General features: G+C 37.3%; 1 protein-coding gene across 1 annotated transcript; it reads left to right on the forward strand.

Moving 5' to 3' along the window:
* Positions 1 to 2,338: 2,338 nt before the first annotated feature.
* Positions 2,339 to 14,828, forward strand: LOC122087089 (casein kinase II subunit beta-1-like). Its single transcript, XM_042656077.1, has 5 exons — positions 2,339 to 2,869; positions 4,220 to 4,438; positions 13,020 to 13,129; positions 13,220 to 13,385; positions 14,447 to 14,828. The coding sequence occupies exons 1-5, from the start codon at positions 2,632 to 2,634 to the stop codon at positions 14,575 to 14,577; spliced, it is 864 nt and encodes a 287-aa protein (XP_042512011.1). The 5' UTR covers positions 2,339 to 2,631; the 3' UTR covers positions 14,578 to 14,828.
* Positions 14,829 to 23,808: the final 8,980 nt, after the last annotated feature.

A 23,808-nucleotide genomic window follows, 5' to 3' on the forward strand; every position in this document is an offset into this window, starting at 1 on the left:
ACGATCAGGTAGCATTCTTTTTCCCTATTTTTATTTTTTGTATCCCTAATTTTCAACTATGAATTATTATCTATAATAAGTGATATTGATTAGCCAAATGTTCACTTTCATGTACTTAAAAATAATTTAAGCTCTAATGTCATTATTTTTTTCCACATGGAAAGCCAATATGATATATCCAAATTGCCATATTTTGGATTTCCTAAACCAAGCACATATGTGTGGTGTTTGTCACATTAAAGCTATGGTTATTGCTCTTGCAAATATTTTGTGTATAACTATATATGATGTTTATGAAATATTAGCAATAAACGAGAAAAGATCCTACGTCCAACACGTTGGACAGGAGCTAGATCCACAATAAACTAAGAAATATTGTCTTGCCAAATATGTTGGATATGTTTATAATAATGCATATATAATTGGGTGACATCATCAATTAAGAGTCCTAATTTAATTAGAACTAATGGATTTGACCTAATTGTAAGAATGTTATAAAATCCAGAGGAGAGGGGGCGTAATTTTCCCTTTTTCTTAATTCCTATATGAAAAAGTAGCAAAATCAAAGGAAAACATCGATAACATTAAAAAAAAAAAAAAAAAAAAAAGATTAGGTGAGGATTAAAATTCATTGTTTTTACAAAATCCTATTTAAGTATGCCGATCATCGACAAAATCAAATGATTAGGTCATTTCAATTATACTACTAATCCATGAGTTAATTGTCAATTAATTGTTCCTAAAATATGATTTGATGCACCCAAGTTTAAGGGATCTTAGTATCTTTTTTGGAAAAAAAGGCTCCTTGGCCGACCCCTCTATGCCCAGACATTGGCAATGTGAAAAGACCGTCTTACCCCTTGGCCCATATGCTAGTCAATACCTTCACCTATCATCCCATTAACCCTTGCGCTTGCGCAATTGCCACAGGACATGGAACCATTCTATTGCCCATCTATTTGTTTTGGTAAACATGAATCTTAGGGTCCGTTTGATAACTTTTCAAGAAACGCGTTTCTGCAGTTTCTGTTTTCAGAAACAGCAGAAACGGAGTAAAAAGTGTTTGATAAAACTGTTCCGTTTCACTTATTTTCAGAAATAGAAATAGAATTTTTTACTTATTTATGGTTCAAGAAATGACTTAGGCGAAACAAGTCCATTTCTAGAAACGACTTGTGACCATTCTTTCATTGGTTGCTATCGACTTCTAAAAACATGACTTATCAAACACCTTCAATTCCGTTTATGTTTCTAGAAACGAAAATTTATGTTTTTACCGTTTCTTGAAACAGAAACGGCAGAAACGTTATCAAATGGGCCCTTAGTATCGCATCCTTCTTTTTTTTTTCTTTCATTCGGTAGAAATATCTCTTGCTTATTGAATGCATTACCGTTAAAGTATATCAATTTGAATTCAATAGCCACACTATTTGAAGGATGTAAATAAACAATACCCATGATGGAGAACATAGGAGGAGGGAAAAATTCGCTTAATTGCAAGGAAAATAAATGATTGAGAAGTGAAATCAGAATAAATCATTATAAAAGTGAGATTTTTTTGTAATCACCTCACATGATGGTGTAATTAATTTCAAAACATTATTAAATTTCACTTTAATTTGCAATCAAATTCTGTTAATTTGAAAAGTAAGTTAAATTTTACATAAAAAAATATGAAAAAACTTCCCCAAGACACAGAGCCGAATTTTTCTCACATATTTTATTTTATCATTTTCTCTCATTCTTACTTTGAATATATGGATTGGTATGACTTGTAGATTCCTTCCCACATTGACAACATGAAAAACCCTTTTCCAAAAAATATTTATCAAATTTACTAAACTTCATTATTACTTTGCATGTGATTTCACTTGCAACAGACACACGACCTAAATATTTGTATAGAATGGTTTTAGGAAACCACTATGCATCAACCGGAGTAATTGGTTCGACCACTTGCCGGTTCATTCAATAAAAACCAGATATTTTCTAAGCATTTGTCCTAGACCCGGTTGACAATGATTCCAAAATCGCGAGACGATCCCTCCTAGGATCAATGTCCGCGTAGCCTTGGACTGTATTAATTAATTAATTAATTTTCGTACAAAAAAATAATTAATTAATACTAATTGTATTAATTTATTAATCCATGAGGATGAGGGAATGTACGTAACATAGCCACGAGACTATTACAGTATTACTTAAAAAATCCCGCCGGCGACAACTACTAGGCCGGAGCCGAGGGTGCGTAATTTCTTAACCTTTGCACCCTCTCTCTCTCCCACACACACACTCTTTCTCTCTCTTCCTCGTGTTCTGTCTTCGAGCAAGCGAAGGCAAAAAAAACAAAGAAAAAGGAAAAGAAAAAACAAATCAAAACAGAGAAGAGAGAGGGGTTCGCTCTCTCTCTCCATCCTCTCGGAAACCCTAAAGCTCCAAGCTCGCTTTTTTCGGCCTTCGAAACCCTAGTTATTCCTCTCTGCAATATTCTGTCTCCATCAGATCATCAAGCTTCTTCGTTTTTGATTCGTAGTGTATTGTTGTAGCAGAATTATCATGTTGGGAGGAGTGGATTGAGGAATTTTATGCGATTAATAAAAGTGTGGAATCGTGGAGCGAAAAGGGAAGGATATGTATAGAGATCGAGGCGGAGTCGGATCGAAGTCGGAGATCGGTCCTATCGACCGTAAGCGGATTAATGATGCCTTAGACAAGGTTCTGGAGAAATCGTCTCCTTCGACTTCTAAGGGTTTGAACGGCAAGGAGAAGGATAGTAGGTTGTCTGTCCCGTCCACCTCATCTGGTAAACAGCCACCTGATCATAGGGATTCTCGTTCTGTGTCTCTCTCGAAGAACAAGTGCTCTGACGGTCAGTTTTACCTTTTTCCTTTTTCAGCTTGATTTGTTTCTTTTATTTCTTTTTACTTTGTCAATTTGTTAGTCACCCCTGTGCCTCTTTTATGTCTAATTGAATATATATTTTCTTAAATGGTATCCTGTTGTATCGATCAGTGTAGGATATACTTTGCTTGCTGAGATTTGATATTTTAGTCGCTATTTGCAGTTATTGACATTTTGTAGATTGTCAGATGAATTCAAAATTAGCTAGGCATTCAGTTTTTCCTTTTGATATTTGATGAAACTTGTTAGTACTACTTGAACGGTAAAGCCCTGCAAAATGACTGCACTTTAACGTGCAGAATATTCTGGGCCTGTGGGAAAAACACTGTCGCAATGGCTTGAATCTTTGACTGATTGTTCACAGTTGAGAGATTATATACTGCAGAAAATCTCTGCCTATTGCAGTTAGAAGCAGGTAGGTGGCATAGATTCAAATTGTTTGGATTTGGAAGTATTGGGTTTGTGAACTGTGTTTAGGCGGGTGGCATGAAGGATTATGTAATGCTTGTTAAAAATTGTATCAGAAGTGGAACTAGTGTAGGATTTCAATAGGTAATTAGGTAGCTAGAATGATTAGATCCGGTTTTGACACCATGTCCTACTGGAATAATGAGGACTATGTGGACATGAATGGTGGGGATAACAATTTGGCTTATCCTATACATTGGATGCTTATTGAGGAGTTCTTTGGTATGTCCAAACTAGAGTAACCATAGAGGTCATGGTGTTACGTGTAAGTTATGGACAAGGAATAATAATAATAAAAGTTATACAAATAGTTATTTTTCGTGGAGAAGGTTATAATAGTAAAAAGTATACAAAGTATACGAAAGAAATTTGTCATATGTAACTACTGTGGTATTGCATCCTTTTTATGTTTAGTGGGAAGGTTGTGTTGTCATTTACCTTCTCTGATTGATGATTTATTTTTCTACTTTCTCTTCTCCTTACTATTCCAAAATGCTCCGTAATTTTGTTGTATCAGATGATTCTACTTGTATCCTACTGCTTTTATTATCTGATAGCTTTTCACCCTACATGATAATATGTTTATTTTATCCAACTGCAACTTCTTTGCATCTCCTACATCGGTAAAGTATGATGTGGAACTCATGGGCCTGCTTGGTTCTATGTGATTGTAGTCTATGGAGTCCATTGGGTCTGGTGGTGCATTATCTATGATGCATATGATTTTGATTTTAATCAGTCCCTCATCATCCTTGGGAGTGAATCACATTATTCTTCTGAGTAGCAAATTGTATGACGGGGTTCTAACACACAACATCTGCAATATTATTCTTGTTTGCATCGATTTCAGAGGAATCTGAAACAGACAGTGAAGAATCTGACGTTAGTGGTTCTGATGGTGATGATACATCTTGGATCTCATGGTTTTGCAATCTGCGAGGGAATGAATTCTTCTGTGAAGTTGATGATGAGTACATCCAAGATGATTTTAACCTTTGTGGGTTAAGTAGCCAAGTTCCTTACTACGATTATGCACTTGATCTGATTTTGGATGTTGAATCTTCTCATGGTAAGCATAGTTATTTTTTCTGTGAATTGTTCTTGCAATTGCTCCTGGCATATTATGTTGATTTCCTTTTCCTTTTTTTTTTTTTTTTTTTTTTGGATGAATATAGGTTGATTGGCTTTTGATTTCCTTTTTCTTGATTGGTCTTCTATTGATAACTTTAGTTTCATTCTTATTGCTCTGTCAAGATATCATATAATTCATTAATTAATCAAGGCTTTTTTATCAAAAGAAATAGTGGACTTTACCACTTGGGTAAAGGACAAAGCATCAGAATTTTAATTTGAATAGTATGTATATGACTGGGGCAATGCATAAATCAAGACCCATATGGGCCAAAATTTGTTTCTCGGTTCATTTATTTGTTGGCCTTTCTACTAGTTTACCATTTCTTGCTCATAACCTCTAGAAAAGTTCCAAGAGTTTTCTGTTGTAGTTTCCCCTGCTTACTGTTGATTACTTGCCTATTAGTTTCCTATTTGTTTTAACCATACATCTCATGCTTTACTTTTAGATGTGAATTGCCTGGGCTTTATTCACAGAAGCATCATACTATAAGCATTATTAATTATCAGTGTGTCATGAATATGTCTAAAGTTTCTGTTCATTCCAAATACTTCAAAGAACCATTATAGTTACTGTCACTTGGATGGCTGTTAAAAAATAAATAAAAAGAAAAAGTAAAGAGTAAATCACTTAGCCCCTTCTATCTCTTGGACATGCAAAGTTCTCTTCCTCTGTTTTACAAAGGAGAGGGGCTTACCTGCGTGCCTAAGCCTATGTGATATATATGTAGAGTTTGGTCAGGCTCTTTATCGACGGCATGGCACACCATTAACTTAAGACCCCATCTTAGGGAGGGCCTGAATTCCATACTGCTTAGAATGGATCTATATAGAGATCAACAATAAATATATGAGATTACAGCTAAGAAATATATCAGAGAATTAAAATGTTATTTCCCTTTGAACTATGTTCTTGTCCTCAATGCCAATGAGGGACAATTTCCTATGCCAGACTGGCAGGGTTCTTTTTCCTATATATTGTATATCCCCCCCTCTGAGTAATATTCACATCTCTTATCTTTACAATTAGTACCATGTATATATTAATTTACATCCTTTCTTGGTATAAATTTAAATTCCCCCGTAGATATAATTTTATTGTACATATTAGTAGACATGTTAGGAATGGTCATAATATAGGAGACCGGCTTTCTACCGGGCGGGGCTGGGTGTGTAAAAGCTTCCCAGCATGTAACTAGATATCTAAGAAGAGCAATTGCCTTATCCATTGTGAGCGACATTTATGGGTCCTAGACCCTTATTTGAGTTGTGACTCCCAAACAAAAGAGGGATACAAAACCATGATATTTCCTCTCTATACCCTTCCTCCCCCCTCCCCCCCCCTGATGGGATCGTATGCCGAAGGGGAGAGGACGGAGGTGCGATGTGCATGATTTCTGCTCCTGGTACCTATACTAATCCATCCATGTGTTCCAAAATTGTAACTTAGTACTTTCATCCAATCCTACTTGGGGTGCGTAAGTGTTAATTATATTGACAACTACTTTCTCCAACACAAGTTTGATTGGTATAACACTATCTCCAAATCTTTTAACATCCACCACATCATTCCCTGGATCTTTTTTCACTGCTATGCTAACTCCACTTCTGTTGCTTTAGCCCATTCCAAATCTTTAAGCCTTTATTTTCATTTATCTATATTTCTTGTGTAAAATGAAAATATCCTCACAGATTTCATGACCTCAAAGTCCAATAGCATGAAAGATAAACTTTCTCATTTTTTATCCTCACCTTCCCAAATCACCCCTATGGCCCTATCTGCCCCCAAAAAAGATTTTGGTGTTGGGATCTATAATATGCTGTTTGAGTATGCCAGTGAGCCCACCCTCACAGGCATTTTATGTGTTGTTAGAACTCTTGTTAAAATTCTTAGGAAACGTTCAGGCCTGATTTTATGTTCTTAAGACGAGACTGGACCTGGATCTTTTGGGGGTGGATCATTGAGGCATGGTACTCAACTGCACAACTGGCCAGGTTGACAGTCAATGATAATAGTGAAGGGATGACCTTCATCCATTATTTTTACCCCCTCCACTTGTTTTATTTTATTAAAATTGCATGCGACTTATGTCTTAGCCCATGTCTTCTAAAACTTATTTATTTGTATGCATCTCTTCAAGCTTTATGCTGGAAAATCAAATACCAAGGGACTTCTTCCTATATTCCAGCTCATCCTTTTCCAATTCAATGGGCTTAAGATGAATCCCTTTTGTAAACCTGTTGTGGTTGGGAACACTTCCTGTGTCCCGCAATTTCTCTAGAACATAGTTGTTAGGCGACGCCTAGGGCCTTTGTTGGTGTCACCTTAGTTTTTGACTCCCCTCGAGCCTTGGTTCCCCTTGATGCCATGACAACTAAGCTCTAGAGCTGGTTACATTTCCACCTTAACCTTTTTTTGATTTGGAAGGACCCAGCTAACAGTATGCAGGGTTCCCAAATAAAGTACTTGAGCAGAGCCTGCCACTGTGGTTTCCCTGAACTTGACTTTCTGCTGTGGCATAGCAGTGGTAGAACATGCTGTTAGACAACAAAGCACTTAATCTTTCGCTTGAATGCATTTGTAATACTGATCAGTGATGCTATCCCGGGGTTCGAAAACCCTAAATTTGGGTCGCTATGGGTCTACCCAAGAAAAAGGAACTCAAATAAGATGGTTAGTAGCAATTAACTTCACAATTCGCGGCTCCTTTGGAAGAGAAAACGGACTTCAGAACATATGAGTAAATAAGTCAAGGAAAGTAGAGACCTGGAATGCCGATGATAAAGGTTATGAAACAGAAATAACTTTAGGATATAAGGACTTATGTAATAGTGATAAGTGAGGGGGTAATTCCTAATTTTAGAACTTTACCCCTTCTTCAACGTCACGACATGAGCAATAAAGTTGTGGGGAACTGGTTCTGCTCAACAGCAACAACAACAACAACAATCATACCCTTATTCCAACTAATTGGGGTCAGCTACATGGATCTGATATGGAAATAAGAAAATAGAGAAGCACAATAAAGAGGTTAAAACAAAGGAAAATGGAGATAAGAGAAGAAGGTAAAGCAGTAGTCAAAGACGCATCATGGGAACATCCCCTATAAAGGGTCTACAACATGGGTCTTTGTCCTTCCTCCACATAACTCTACCCAAAGTCATACTAGAATCGAGCCCTACCATATGAATATCTTTTCATACCACTTCATCAAGTAGTCATCTTAGGTCTGCCCCTACCTCTTCTGGCTCCCTCCAATTGAATCTGATCACTCTTCCTTACTGGGGCATCCATAGGTCTCCGTTGAACATGGTCATACCCCCTCAAATGGCTGCCACGGAGCTTGTCCTTGATCGGTGCAACCTCCAAATTGTTTCTAATACAATCATTCCTTACCCTTGCTCTCCACAGCCCTCTCAGCATTCTCATCTCCATTACTCTTAGTTTATTCAAAGTATTCTTCTTGATTGATCGACACTCTGCTCCATACGTCATAGCTGGTCGTATAACAAACCTATAGAATTTTTTCTTGAGTTTAATAGGCATTCTTTTGTCATATAAGACATCCGACACACCTAGCCATTTCATCCACACCACTTTAATCATGTAGGCAACATCATCCTCTATATCCCCCTTTTTGTTAATGATGGACTTGGGTAGCTCCCGTTCCCCGAGTTTCACCACTCCTCCCTCCTCTAGATTGACTAAAGGGGCACATTATATATTCTATTTTCGTTCTGCTTATCGTAAAACCTCTTGATTCCAAGCTTGGTCTCCATAGCTCTAGTTTAGTATTAATCTCTTCCACTGTTTCATCTATCAAAACAATATCATCAGCGAATGGCATACATCATGGAATCGAATCTTAGATGTGCCTGGTTAAATCATCCATAATGAGTGCAAACAAATATGGACTTAGAGCCGATCCTTGGTGTAACCCAATTGTAATTGGGAATTCGTTATATTGGCCCTTTGTCATTCCGACACTCATCATCACTTCCTCGTACACGTTTTTAATTATATCTATGATTTCAAGCACCATTTTCTGACCTTAAACCCTCTTAGAAATAACTAACAACAGTCCCGAACAATCAATGATAAAATAGAAGTAAATCCCTGAAAGTGTTTCTGGAGGTAAGCGAAGGTTCAAGTTTGATTGTGGTTTTGATTCTCACTTCTGTGAATGTATGAGGAGCTGAAATTCTAGGGTTTGGATTGCCTATAGGTAGGAAACCTATGTCCAGAATCTTGGATGGAAAGAGGCTGTAATGATGGAGATTGAACCAACTCAAAGGTGCTGCCAGTGTCACCCAGAGCAGAACTGGTAAACACTAACAGAAAAAAATAAGGAAGAATAACAATGGTGGGAAGAAACAAGAGGAAAAGGAACCTTAGGGTTTTGCCCGTGAAAGAAAGACCTCGATCCAGGAAAGAGAGATAGATGGAACAGCACGAACCCCACCCACAATGGTGAGAAAGCTTCAACTCAATACTCCAATAAGCTCTGTCTATTACGTTTGACGATTACATTTCTATACGAAGCAAAACTCCTATAAAATAGAAACTGACTCCAATAAGGGAACATGAAAATTGGAAATAAAATCAAACAAGGAAACTGAAATAAAACTCCTATGTAGCTAACTCCTACCAAAATGAAATATAATTACAAAAGTATTACCATATAACTAGTTGGTCCAAAAACTCTGGTTGGGTCGATTCCATCTTAGTCTGGGTTATCAGAAGCGGTAGTATCAGTCCAGCGATAGTAGCGCTGCTCCATCAACTCTCCTTTGAAATGGACTCGACTCCATTGACTATGGATAAGGATCAAAGATACCATCATAGTCAACTCTCTGGAAGATAAACAATCCTGCAACCATCTCGAACTTAATTTTGGGGAGTTCCTTGGCAGGAAGAAGCTTCATTTCATTGCTGCCGTGCTTGAAAGAGTAGGTATTCGCATACCCACGATGTTGTGCCTTCTTGTCAAACAGCCATGGTGGTCTAAGAATAATGTTACACCTCTTCAGAGGTAGGCTATCACCTTGCACTGTATCCGTGTACCCACCAATAGATTATGTGTGCAAACACCTATCGCTAGCTTGATATTGGTGTTGTTCACCCAGAATCCTTGCAGGATTTGGATGCGTCTGTCTACAACCCAAGCTTACAAAACGTCTTTAGAGATGACATTAATGCAAGTGCTTCCATCAATCACCATGCTACACAGTTGTTGCCCTTCACTTGGGTCTGGAAAATACTGTTACTGCGCCGATCATCCTCATCACAAATCTTGTGAGTTGTCAAAATAGGATGAACACAAGGTTGTTAGTCCTCATCTTTGTCTTTTCTGTTGCCTTCACCAGGTTTACACTTTGCCCCCGAACAGTCTGTCTCGAGATTTTGTTGCTCTCCCTCAGCAAGAGGTATAAAAGAATCTTTGTCACTGTAAGCTACCTAACGTTTTGGACACTGCAGAAATATTTCCATACCCCATGCACGTGAAGCACTAAATCACAGCCTCTAGCATCACAAAAAGTTTATTAGAACCACAACCTTAAGGTGGAGAGTAAGGACAGTTTGGCCTTGAAGATGCTATAGATGAACCACTAACATGTGGCGTGCTGAAAGTTTTCTCTGGTGCAGGAGGTTGCTTGCTTGTATTGTCACCTTTAGAGAAGATCTAGAAAGCTCCTCCAATTGTGAGACCCCTTCAGACTGCCCACCACCTGATATGCTACTTGTACTGTGTCCTCCATCGTAGCTAGTTGACTAGAAGCCAATACAAAACTAATCTGAGGGTGCAAGCTATTCCAAAACTGTGCTACCAAAACCTCTTCATCCCACTCAAATTCATATAGAGTAGCTAAGTAATAAAATTTAGCCACTTATTCTTCAACGGTCTTGCCATCTTATCTCAGTTTTGCAAACTTGAGGTGCATGCTGGTTGTAGTCAGGAGATAGAAATCACTGGTTCATTGCCATTTAGCACAAATGTTGATCAACCTGATGCCTTGAGTCCGATTCTGTTGATGATGCTTGATCCACTAGACTTGTGTTGTATCCTTAAGCTTTCCTTAAGCATTTAAAAGCTTTCAGGCCTCAATTAACCCTTAGGATCAGAAAAACACCTCCAAACTATGGGCCCGGTCGAGATGCTGTTCCAGGTTGTTATCCTTGTAAAAATCAAGGACATTCAGCTTCACTCCTTTTTCAGCTTTATAAAGAGGATCATCCTGTCGAGCAGCTCCATATGGTGGTGGTGCAGCGTGGGCGGAGCCTGTGTGACAGAATTTGAAGAATCCCCAAATTGCATGGTACTCTCTCTCTCCTTTGTTTGATGGTGCCAATCTATCAATGAAAGCCTACAAGGATGTCTTGATGGTATGGAGAGAAGGAACTGTGGACATGTGGTTGTCAATGCTAGACCTCAGTGAGTGGTTGGAATTCTCCAAGGAAGTATCCCTTTCTGTAAGATATGCAATGGCTGCTTCATTTTTTTCCTTAGTGAGAATTGAATCACTGCATAACCTCACTATTGGCCACCATGTTTATGGAGTGAACGACAACATTCAGCTATGATACCAATTGATGATCCCAGGGTTTGAAAATCTTAAATTTGGGTCTCTATCACCCAAGCAGAAGTAACTCAAATAAGATGCTTAGTAGCCATTATCTGTAATTTCACCACACAATTCAAGGCTCTTTTGGAAGAGAAAAAGGAATTTAAGATATATGAGTAAATAAGTTTGAAGGAAAGTGGCAGATATGGAATGTCAATGAGAAAGGAAAGGTTATAAAACAGAAATAACTTTAGGATATGAGTTCAATGTAATAGTGATAAGTGAGGGGGGCCATTCGTAATTTCAGAACCTTACCCCTTCTTCAACCTCAGGCCATGAGCAGTAAACCAGTGATGAACTTTGCCCGCTTTCAATGTAGGATTTCAGGCACCACTTTCTGACCCTAAACCCTCTTAGATTAGATATAACCAACAACAGTCCCTGACAATCAATGATAAAATATAAATAAGTCCCTGGAAATGTTGCTGGCGGTAAGCAAAGCTTCAAGTCTGATTGTGGTTTTGATTCTCACAGCTGAATGGTAGTAGAACCTGAAATTCTAGGACCTGGGTTGCCTATAGGTAGGCAACCTGCGTCCAGAATCTTAGGTGGAAAGAAGCTGTTACAATGGAGATTGAACCAACTCAAAGGGGTTGCAGGTGTCGCCCAGAGTAGATCAGGGAAACACTAACAGAATAATAGTTAAGAAGGAATTAGGGGAGAATAGCGATGGTGGGAAGAAACAAAGAGGAAATGGAAATAGGAGGGACTTACCCATGAAAAGTTGTCGGTTCAGGTCAGAGAACAGCACGTACCTCATCCACGGTTATCCACAACAGTGAGAAAACTTCAACTCAATACTTCAATATGTCTAATCACATATGACGATTGCATGTTTATAAACAAACAAGAGCAAAACCTCCTATAATATAGAAACCAACTCCAATAAAAAAACATGTAACTGGAAATGACATCAAGCAAGGAATCTTAAATAAGACTCCTACGGAGCTAACTCCTTCCAAAATAAAATGCAATTACAAAGTGTCCCCATATAACTACCCTTTTTGGTCCCAAAAACTCAGGTTGGGTCGGTTCCGCCTTGTTTTGGGTTTCCAGATTGGTTGTATTAGTCCAGCCACGATAGTGCTACTGCATCAGTCCTACACCTATCCCTGGGCCCTAACAGTATCCTTTTGATTTTGAGGCACCAAGCCATTTGAGAAATGGTAATGCTCCTCTATATAGTTAAGGTCTGGTGTCACACATGAAGAATTATTAATTAGAATTTGGAGTATTTAGTAAGCTTTCTCCAAATTTGGAGAGAGAGAGAGAGACTTTGTTTTATGTGTGGCCAGTCATACTACGTGCCTTATATGTATACATCTAATCTATAGTTGGCATGTTGACAAGAAATATACTCCACCTTAAATGCACAAGGTTCGAATTGGAGAAATTCGAAAGCCTTCTCTACCTGGTTACTAATGTCTTTAATCATTAAGTGTCTTATTATACTGTCATGGTGCAATGCAGATGCACCACCATGTGGACTTTTCATCACAGCAGGTAATGCACACCCAAAGACGAATGGAAAACCATCCATCAGTGTGCTCTCGGGCAAGCAAAGACATTCTAGGTCATCACAAGGCTGGCATTAGGACAGTCTTATGCACACACACACACACATAATTTCATCTGAGGAAGAAAAGGTGTGTTGTAGCAACATGCTTGAACAAACATAATATTGCCTAGTTGAGGAAGAACAAGCTTCCACTCTTTATTTTGCGAATGACTTAGGGAAAGAATCAACTGATGTTTACTCCTGAAAATGATTGGGGTTGAAAGCATGTTGGGGCCAGGAATAACATCATGTTGGTCTGCGATAGTTCCTGAAGATCTCCACCTGTTTTGGTTGGACATTTGTTGATGGGAAGTCGCTTTTGTATGTGAATTTACAGGTGATATGTTCACCGAGGAACAAAATGAATTGGTTGAATCAGCTGCAGAGATGCTTTATGGGCTGATCCATGTTCGGTACATATTAACTAGCAAAGGAATGGCTGCAATGGTGAGGGCCTTTCTAAGTCATTTGTTGATGTTTGTTTCAATAATGTTTTATATCAGACTGGCTAAGATTTGCCTGTGGAAATATCTGCAGTTGGAGAAATACAAGACGTATGACTTCGGGAGATGCCCCAGAGTGTACTGCTGTGGACAACCCTGTCTTCCTGTTGGCCAATCAGATATTCCTCGATCAAGTACTGTTAAAATTTACTGTCCAAAATGTGAAGATATCTATTATCCACGGTCAAAATACCAAGGCAGTATCCTTTTTTATATATTATTTGTTCTGCATGCATGAATTAGCCATCAGAACGATACATTTTTGTTTATTTTATTAATTGGAAGCATGATCTTGTTCTGTTTCTGTGGTTATTTTTATGCATTGATTTGTCAAAATTGCTTGCCAGTTTACTATACTATTTTTCTCTTTAGTTGCCATTTTTTGTTTTTTGGGTATTCCATGTGGGAGTTAGGGTTTTCGTCTCGCATCCCTTGTTTTGCCGAATCATCTGCCACCTCATTATGTCTTTAGTTTCCCCTGGAAAATTATGCGTATGAGAGGGCCAGACATCTAATTGGCCTTGTGCAATGAGAATAATGCCATAGCTCATCTTGTGGACTCTGCATTGACTGTCAAATTTTCCAAATCACCATCTGCAATGGCTCAACCCCCCGCCCCCTTCTTTTTTTTTTTTTTTTTTTGCATGTGAATATTTTCAATAACCTGTAATATTAAATGGACAGGTGATGAAGTGATCTCGTACAAAGGAGTATTACTGAATGAATTCTCTCTATTTCTAAGATGGTCATTAGTTCTTCTGAGCTATTTCTTGTCATATCTATTTTCCAGACAATCCAAATTTGAAAAATCCGGTCAGATAGTGTGTTTAGTTAAAAGTCTCTCTGAGCTGATGCTGGTGTGGGCTACACCAGCAGTTCCTCTGTCTCTTCCCCACCTCCTGTTGATGCACCAAAGTGCACCCTGATTGGTGTGATCTCCTATTCTGATAGCACACAGAACCCTCTTCCTTGTTTTAAATCGATCAGTGGACATATATCCATAGATTCCCTTGGTAACATTGGTTAATGTTGTGTGGCTTGATCCTCCACTCACACTAGCCACAGATATGTGCATGCTTTGAGATGGTACTTATTAACCCTTGGACCTTCTGGTCTTAAGCCCCATAGCCTGTTAGGTCACAAGTCATAAGTTATTTCCATTTGGTCAACACACACTAGTTTGATTTACTTCACTTGGTACCTATGTTGTCATGTTTGCATGGTTGCTGCATCAATTTCTTGTTTCCTTCACTGTATGTAGACATTGATGGAGCTTATTTTGGAACTACATTTCCTCACCTGTTCTTGATGACCTATGGGCACCTCAAGCCGCAAAAGCCGTCGCAGAGCTATGTTCCAAGAATATTTGGATTCAAAATCCACAAGCCATGACCCATTGTCATCTTCAAATGCTGCATTGTTGCTGATACTCCTGTTGGGAAGAAACGGTTATTATAACCAAGGTAGAGTTCAGAAGTCCCCAAGATATTAAAAATGGTTTCGCCTTTTTCATATCAAGAAAAAAATACTTGAAAAGCGATTTGCATACTTTTGAGCTATTATTTCTTTCAAATTTAGTCATGTATTTAGTGAGCATATTGTAATGCCTTTCCTTTGTGAAAAGTGTTTGAAAGTTCTTTGCATTGTGTTCTTTTATATTCACTTTGATGGCGTTGAGCTCTGAGGCACTGACGTTCGGATTCCAGGAATGGGGCCTCTCATGTGGCACATTGTGGTTCCATTTGTGCCCTTCTTTTTTATCTGGTTCTCTTTGACGACAGATTCGTGCAAATTTTTGTTTCCTCAGCACTATAAGATTTAAGACTCATCGTCACTAATATTTACCAGAAAGTGGAAATTAAGGAGTTTGTGCGCTGGTATTGTATTCATCTATACCATCTAGCAGTGACTATAGGGTTATCTTCCCTCCTGCCTTTTGGATTTTGGTTGGTTCGTTGGATGGAGAACGAGGTCTTCTCCAGCTGTGCTGGGCTTGCGGCCCCGTGTGCATATTATGGCTGGGAGCCCCTTCGGGTGTGTGCCTTGTTGCTCCCAGGATGTGAGCTGGGCATCCAGCATGGCTCGAGAGGATCCATCTCCATCCCCATTTCTAACTTACGGCTAGTCATTTTTGTTTTCTTATTGTAACCCTGGATGGCTGGATGCCACTTAATTATGTTATTCCAACATTTTCTTTCCCATCTCCCAGTTCTCGGCAAAACAGAGTATTAGTGTATTACTATAAAAAGGTATTCAATACATTATAAAGGTAATGCTATCAATTGGTCCATATTTGTAGATCCATATCTGTAGAGCTCATCTAAACTATGGCAGGTTTCGCTCTCTAGGATGTCTGCATCAGCATCCCAAAGCTGGGTATAAATTTGATGCAAGCAATATAAACAGAAACGAAATAGCACGCAATTCCTGTATTTAACCTTTGTACCACATATTCTAAATTCTTGTCGCTGCACCTACTTTCTTGGGGCCACTGAACGAGAGTTTCCCTCTCGGATTGAACCGGTCCTGTGTAAGCGATATCACAGTGATCCCAAGGATTAGTTGGGTTAAAGATCTGGACACCCTGGGTATCAAAAAAAAAAAAAATCCTTGAAGGCCTGCACCTTCAAATTAGGTATTGATATCATCACACATATCAAAATATATGTATTGTGATAATTTTTAATTATGTTTATAGGCAACATAGAAGACATTTTAATATAATATGATAAAATTATACTAATAGTGACCTAATATGAGAAAATTAACATATAATAAACAAAGCATTGGAAATGAAGTAAGCATATCTATAAATAATCAAATAAAAAAAATCAATAAAACATATATCCATATAAACTCATGAATTATTACCCCCCCCCAAAAAAAAAGCATGTGATATCGTAATTAAAGGACAAAGTGATTTGAGCAAAAGCCCTAACTTCTCTCTTCTAATCCTCTCTCCCCACCCCTTCTTCTCTTTTCTCTTTTTTTTTTTTTCTTGGCTTTCTTGCAAAGACATTTTAATATTAGAGCTTCAATACACATCCAACCAACCTTCAGTAGACTTTAACACAAATCAATGGTGCTCAGAAATGGTTGTTGGAGATGGTTCAAAATGCAATCCCAAGCTTCCATCTTCACTTTATTATATCTTTTTTTTTTATTATTTATAATTTTTTCAACTTTTTCTCCTTTTGATCTTGTAAGAGTTAGATTACAATGAGTTCTAAAGCTCACTTAAATAGCCCAACAAAAGACCCAAAGCCGAGCTTGGTCCATCTCCCCAGTTGGAACCGAAAACCAATTTAATAAACTGACCTTTTCTCATTCCTAAGGGCACAACTTTTACATATAGAGGAAATATCACTCCACTCCCTTGACTAATGCCAAAATATCACTTGATCCCATACTCTTCCAAAAAATATCATTCACCTCCCCAAATAAAAGATTATATCTAACATCCCCAACAGTTTAAAATGACTGTTAAATCAGCCGATTTACTTTTTCATAATGCCCAAAAAGCCGATTGAGATGATTCTTATTTCATATCAATTTAGATTCAAACATATACAATTTTGATATACTTCCTCTAACTCGGCCAAAAGGTGCTCAAAAACCAACCTGAAGTCATATGAACAAAACTCGTGCCGGCATGCATCAAATGCTCACTCACCAACATCGGCTAAACAAAGACGACATGTGATGTGTAAGATTTCCAATTAGGTGGGCTAGCATAGTCAAAGATTTGTTTTCAAAATCGGTTTAGTGGTGTTGACTACAGATGGAGTAAGCAGAAAGAATCCAATATTATTGGTAAGTGATCTCTATGGAGATATTGGATTCTATTAGCACACCTTAATGGTATGAAATATTTATTACTATGTGTGGACCTAAGGTATTGTTTCCTTAATGGGGAGAAAACCCTAATTTCTTTGCAGGGTTGGTTCCTACCCTCACCCCTATATATAGTTATCACTGACCCATTAAGTTAGACTAATGATCTAAAGCAAAAAAGGAAAGAGGGTAGACCAGACCAACATTGATCATGTTGTACAAAGAGCATACAAAAGATATTGAGGAGTTGTTATTCTTCAGCCGTGGATTAAGGTACATCATTCTTGTCTCTATAGTAATTGTATTGTATGCTTATCTAATCTCTATGCATATGTTGCGCATATGTTTTCCTTCATGATGACCTTTGACCTACATTGATTGACCTTCGTTGAGTGCTGGACAGTGAGAAATTCACATTAGTTTTTGTCAGAGCCCGGAAGCACTTTTCTTCAATAGTTTTTGACATTTGTCCACTTAAATATTCATATCTTTTTCATTCGAACTCGATTGAATCGATTCTTTTTTCTACTTAAATAAGACTCAAAGGATACAATTTTTATGTTTAAACCTTCAACCCAAGCACATTTTATGGATAAAAAAAGATTGGCTTGAACCTGACTTATACATGACACAGTCTATTTAACTTACACATTATGCCTGAATATCCCTTGCTATCGGATTGACATGATTCAAAAGTGATTGAAAAGATAACTCAGAGATACTCATTTCTTAGGTTTTTATTTCCTCCAAATTCCATCTAAAGAACAACCAAAAAAATCCCTGAAATTGCTACTGCATTTACAATCATAAGTCCCTAGTTGCCAGATTTTCCATTGCATTGCACTTCATCAGACATAAATTGCCACTTGTACTCCATACATTGCCACATCTGACAATAAGGATAGACTTCGGACATCCTAAGTTCGAATCCCACAAGGTATACCTTGGGCCATTCACACGGGGTGTTTAGTGCTCTTCACTGCTTTCAGTGAAAGTTGAATGATTCTCGGTATATCTCGATCCATGCGATTATCGGGTCAATGTGGGTCCGTCGGACTAGTCAGGCCGAAGGTCTGGATACTCATCGTTAGCATAAAAAAAAAAAAAAAAAAAAAAAAAAAAAAAAAGATAGCCCAAAATACAACAAAAAACTTCACCGTAAATGTAATAGGGAGTTTTTCCTCTCTAATTCTTTATTAAAGAGAACTCACTTTTTTGAAGATGTGATTCAATTTGCATCTGTTTCTCATCTTTGGTTTCTTAGTTAGTTACCTTCCGGTGGATATGCATGTACAAAGATAATCAGGTCCCACTTAGATGGGGAGTGATGCAGATTAATTACCAAAATATGCTTGTTTTATTAGAAATAAGCATAGGGTTGGGTTCCATATACGTTGGGCCTTTGATCCCATGTATTTTGAGTGTAATAGACCACCTTTATGGGTCTAAAAGGGGGGCTCTAAGATTAAGTACATGATTACTAGTTAGTTTTCATTTTCATTAGTTTCCTTTTTAGTTGGGCTTGATTTGAGTTATATTTGTTTCTTTAGGAATCAAGTTATTAATTGAGTCAAGTCATTAGTAGTTAGTTTCCTTTTTCAACTAATTTCTAATTTCAGTTAGTTTCTAATTTTAGTTTTTAGTAACTATTGTATTAGGAGAATATTTGGTTTCCTTTTTGAGAACCTTCTATTTTGTAATTCGTTCCCCCATTAACATTATAAATAAAGAAGAGGAGGCTCCTAAAGGCCTAGAACGATTTTGACAAAATACATGGCTGCTACTGCTACTTTCTCTGCAAGAGAACTTTTGTGTGTCTGATCACAGTGATGGGTTGGTGTTCGATCCAACTACTTTTTTGCGGCGTGAAGTCCAAGAGGTCTCTTCAACTATTCTATCAATCTTCCTCGATTTCTCTAAAGTATTCAAGGTGATTTAAAGGCTATACTACTGCTACACAGATCAGGTATTTACCTTTCAGTTTCTGCCCAGAAATCCTTCTAAAAGTCTCAATTGGATACTTGATCTCTGTACTACCTGCAGCCTTCAGATTAGGCTGAAACTTTGATCGAGTCTTCCTTCCTATTAGTGTGAAACTCGATCCAAACCTGGGCTAGATCTGATTTGTCAATTGCAAGTTATCAAAAATCACCTTATTTTTGTCCTGTAGTGATTTTACTAGGACAGAATCTGGTTCGATTGTTGGATAGTCTTATTCTGTTTTTTGTTATGTCTAATATTGACTTGGGTCTGTTATCATCCTAATACTACTGCTGATTTATTCCTATTTGGTCACTGCTGATCTGTTCTAAGTATTATTGGATATTTTGACCTAATCGGTTATGTTTTCTGAGATTGATAGATACATCTGACTGCTCCTGAATTTTGGGGATGTTTATTCACAATTGATGATCTGTTGTGACCCTATTCCTATATTTGATTTAGTCCTTTAACCTGGGTTATATTCTGATCTCTTAAATTCCAGTTTCTGAATTCGAAACTCTGAGTTACAGATCTATTTTTTTTTTCTTTTCATTCTGATCTGTGGTATGGTTGTTCTACCTTGGTTATTATCGTTGTTCTTTGGTTTGAAAGTTCCTACAGTTTGGGTCTAGTTTGACTTGTCAAATCTATTCCTACATTAGGGAGTAGTTGTCTTGTTTCCATTGTTAAACATGTGGGGAGATGTTTTCAAAAGCTTAGATTATTTTCTTCTAGGTGAAGTGAATAGGAGACACAGGATAGGGGGAGAGATGATAAGGACACAAGTACAAGTTATGGGATGCCATGAAAAGTCATAGAATAAGAACAAATTGCATAATAATTATATATATATATATATATATATATGGTGAGTTTGGGACCTTATCCAAATAATTGAGGTTTTTTTTTTTTCTTCAGTGTGATTGAGGGGAGGGGGTGTTATAGATTGGATTAAAGGACATAAATAAGATCAGAGTGAGTGCTTCTTCTTCTTATTATTATTATTAAATGGTCTAGATACTCCAATATAGATGAGTTTATTAATTCAAATTGATGGAGTTAGAGGTATGATTTTAAATTGAATTAATCGGAAGATAAGGTTCCATATACCAGGTCACATTTAGTTGGGATAAGATTAAGTTGTATAGTCTATCTATCTAATAGTGTCTCATTGAGGACGGGGGAGGAAAGAGGAGGGGAGAGGGTTGCCTTAAGGCAGATTGTGAATGCAAGAGCATCTACCACAACATCTTGAGAATCACCACTGTACTAGTAGAGCACCAATAACCAACTACACTAGCAGTTGTCTTGGGTGAGTGTTTGCTTAGTTAACTGTTCTAATGGAGAGCTTCAATTCAAAATAATATTATAGAAGATCTATCTCTACCTTATCATCTAAAGAATAAAGACACGAAATATTTGTGTTGATATATTCGAAAAATAATTTTTTTAGTATATTTGTTTATGAATTGGAGATTAGGGAGGTTGCTAGATGTGATGCTGATTGATCTACCGAAACTAAGCAAGTGTACTACTTGATGGTTCATTGTTGATATGTTGATATGGACTTGAACTTCTTATCTTGGCTAGCTGACTTGTATCCATGTCATGTGCCATCCTCAACCCTATCCATCACTATAGTTTCACATTGAAGGAGTACCACGCTAAAAGCTTTCTTTTCATATCTAGAAAAAACACTAAGGCTATGTTTGGTTGTAGGGATATCTAGGAGAAGGGGAGTGAAAATTCATGCTTAAAAAATAAATTTTTATACTCATTACTCCATATGGTCCCATTTGTTTGTATAAAACACTTCATTTTTTTAGCCATATTTAATAATGACACATTTTTATATGTACTTTTTATTTTTTCATTATAGTAAAGGATTTTGGATGCAAAATAAAATGAAATTTAATAATCAAATATGAAATAATTTGAAGTAAATGATATAGTTACATTAGTTAATATGATTATAAACATTTCTTTTTGAAGTATGAAAATTCACTTCCTTTTCCTTTAATTTCCCCTTGCGACCAAATGGAGCTTAAAGTGTACATCATTTCACTTCTGGTATTGTTTAAGCTCCCCCACAAAACTTTACTCCAACCATTAATTCCTGTTCAATGATTATCAAAGAAGCTCTCCTTAATTAAAGATATATTTTTATGGAATCAAGCTTCTTAAAAGCACCATAACCTTATATAATTACACCATTAATCACGCAAGTTGAGATATAATACCAGTTTGCAGATTTTTAATGTGGTCCAAAGCATCTTTTGCTTTAAGAAATGGCTTTTTGGAGATTTGCAGAGTCGGCGGTTGGCACGTGATGCATCACAGAAAGGAAGAGGGAGAGGTAGAATATTCTCTCCCTTGTCTTGGCAAGTTATACTTAAAAGATGTTTAGAAGGAAATTATTCTAAATCATGAGTCTGACGGACCATGGGAAAAGGTTTATGAAGATGAGGGCCAAGCATTTATGATTCTGATAAGGGGATTGTCTCACCTTAATGATAATTAATTAAGATATAATACCAAGCCATCTTCCTAAAGACAGAGGCTTCATTTCCTATTATAGTGTCCTAACATTTATTATTATTTACCCTTAGTTAACCCTTGAATAATTAAATAAATGAGTTAGCATCTAAGTTCATGAATGAATATATAGGATACTATATTCAATAATAATTTAGGGGTGAAAGTTTGGCCCTGACAATTCGAACCCATCCTGGCCCGCCTTGAATCCTAACTGGGCTTGGGCCAAGTTTTCTGACATTGAGGGTGGGTTAGGGTTGAAAAACCCCAACCCTGGGTCAGGGTTGGGTCGGGATTGGGTTGACCTGACCTGACCCAACCCGAAATTTAACCCTAAATTTTTATATTAGAATTTAGGGTTCCTATTGGTATTTTATTTTTCTATCATTTTTTTAATGTCTAAGATATGAATGGCAAAAACAGATCAATCAAGGTTAATCCAACCATTGCAAAAATCAGGGTCAACCCAACCCCACCCTGATAGGGTCAATTAGGATAGGGTTGGGTTGATATGAACCCAACAAAATTGGGTTGAACCTGAATTGATTTTGAGGATCTAAAAATGAATTAGAATTTTAAGAAACCCGGCCCTATTTCACCTCTAATATTCATATTGCTTGCCTTTCCTCTCTTGGTGATTTCTTTTTATGGGTACTATTAGTGGTTAGATGTTTATATTTTATAGTTCATGGGTGAGTGGGAAAGATTGGGGTGAACTATGCCTGTTATGTATCTAATTTTTGAGAAACAAGCAAAAGTTTTTTTGTTTGTATTTAAAACCTCTCTCTCTCTCTCTCTCTCTCTCTCTCTCTCTCTCTCTCTCCTACCTAGTCCAAAACAAATACAAAAACAAGCACAAACACAAAAGCCTTTCCTAGAGGTGGGTCACCTTAAACCTTTCCATGTTTCTCCCTCAAAGTGGACTAATGATGTGGCTGACTACGGTCCACGTCAGCTGCATGACCTTTAATGATTTTCTTTAAGCATAAATTACACTTAAAGTACTTAAATTTAGATAAACAACACCTAGGGTACCTCATGTTTTAAAAATTATGTTTGGGATGCCCTTTTCATAATTCCAAATTTTTTCATACCACCATTTCCAGAAACTCTTCCCCACAACCACCTCCCCGACCCAGATCCTCTCTAGTGCACATCATACGGCTAGCAACACCCAAGTAAATACTCTCAATTGTTGAATGCGCACTAGAACACTGAAGAGGATTTGGTTCCCCATCTCCACCGTCTCTTGGCCTCATTCAATTAATGGACATGGTATTTCAATAGAGAAGGTCAAATTCAATTGTTGTCGCCTCCTCCAAGGAGCGGAAGACTATAGGGCCTCCCCACTATCTTCCTCGATGGCCGGCCATTGGACTTGCATCTCTCTCTCTCTCTCTCTCTCTCTCTCTCCTCTGTGTGTTGGTGTTGCCAGTTACAGGTGGGTGTTGTGATAGATTGGCAGGAAGAAGAAAAAATGTATGACCTAATATAATATCCATAGGAAAATTTGAAAATATAAAAAATTGTCCCAAACATAAAATTTAAGAAATGTGAGGTATCCAAAACATAATATTTATGGAGGGACATGAGCTACTTCAAACATTGAGGTACCCCAGTTGTACTTTCTCTAAATGTTAGGTACCTAGGTATAATTTACCTAAGAGTATGGATTGCAAATCAAAATTGTTTATTGAAATTGAACTTAACTATCTAAATTAGAAATGATAAACTATTTACTATTGGTTCGATACTAGTGTTAAAAAATGAAAATGTTTATATATTAATGACGCGATTCCATTTTTTACCATAAACCATTGCTTTTGCATCAATTAAAACCGATTAGAATTGGTACATGATTGGAACAATTATATCAATTATATGTAACGGATTAAAAACCAGTTAAACCTGGCATTCTGTATACACTTTCTAGTGTTTTACCAAAACTAGTAAAACTATTTCATCAAAACCATTTTAAAGCTTTTTAATTGAAACCATTTATTAATTAGTTTCAATTTATTATTTAATAAGCAATTCGGTTTTAGTTTTACCCTCCATACCTTAATGAACCAACCAATTAACCCGAACAACCCTAAGAGGTAGCTTAATTGACAACGACCAACTCCTCGTTAAAAATAATAATAATAATAATAATAATATAATAAAACAAAATCTTTGAGACCTACTCCCAGGAACAGATCCAATGGAGACGGGGTGAGGCCTGTAGGTCAGAGGATTAGAGCACGTGACTACGAACCACGGTGTCGGGGG

The sequence above is a fragment of the Macadamia integrifolia genome, chromosome 8 (assembly GCF_013358625.1).
Source record: "Macadamia integrifolia cultivar HAES 741 chromosome 8, SCU_Mint_v3, whole genome shotgun sequence".
Classification (NCBI taxonomy): domain Eukaryota; kingdom Viridiplantae; phylum Streptophyta; class Magnoliopsida; order Proteales; family Proteaceae; genus Macadamia; species Macadamia integrifolia.

What these genes read in the sequence shown, in the direction of transcription:
- LOC122087089 (XM_042656077.1), top strand. Translation starts at nt 2,632, where the DNA reads ATGTATAGAGATCGAGGCGGAGTCGGATCGAAGTCGGAGATCGGTCCT. An exon ending in GAAGAACAAGTGCTCTGACG is followed by an intron (nt 2,870 to 4,219) that starts GTCAGTTTTACC and finishes CATCGATTTCAG; the next exon opens with AGGAATCTGAAACAGACAGT. An exon ending in ACGGTCAAAATACCAAGGCA is followed by an intron (nt 13,386 to 14,446) that starts GTATCCTTTTTT and finishes CACTGTATGTAG; the next exon opens with ACATTGATGGAGCTTATTTT.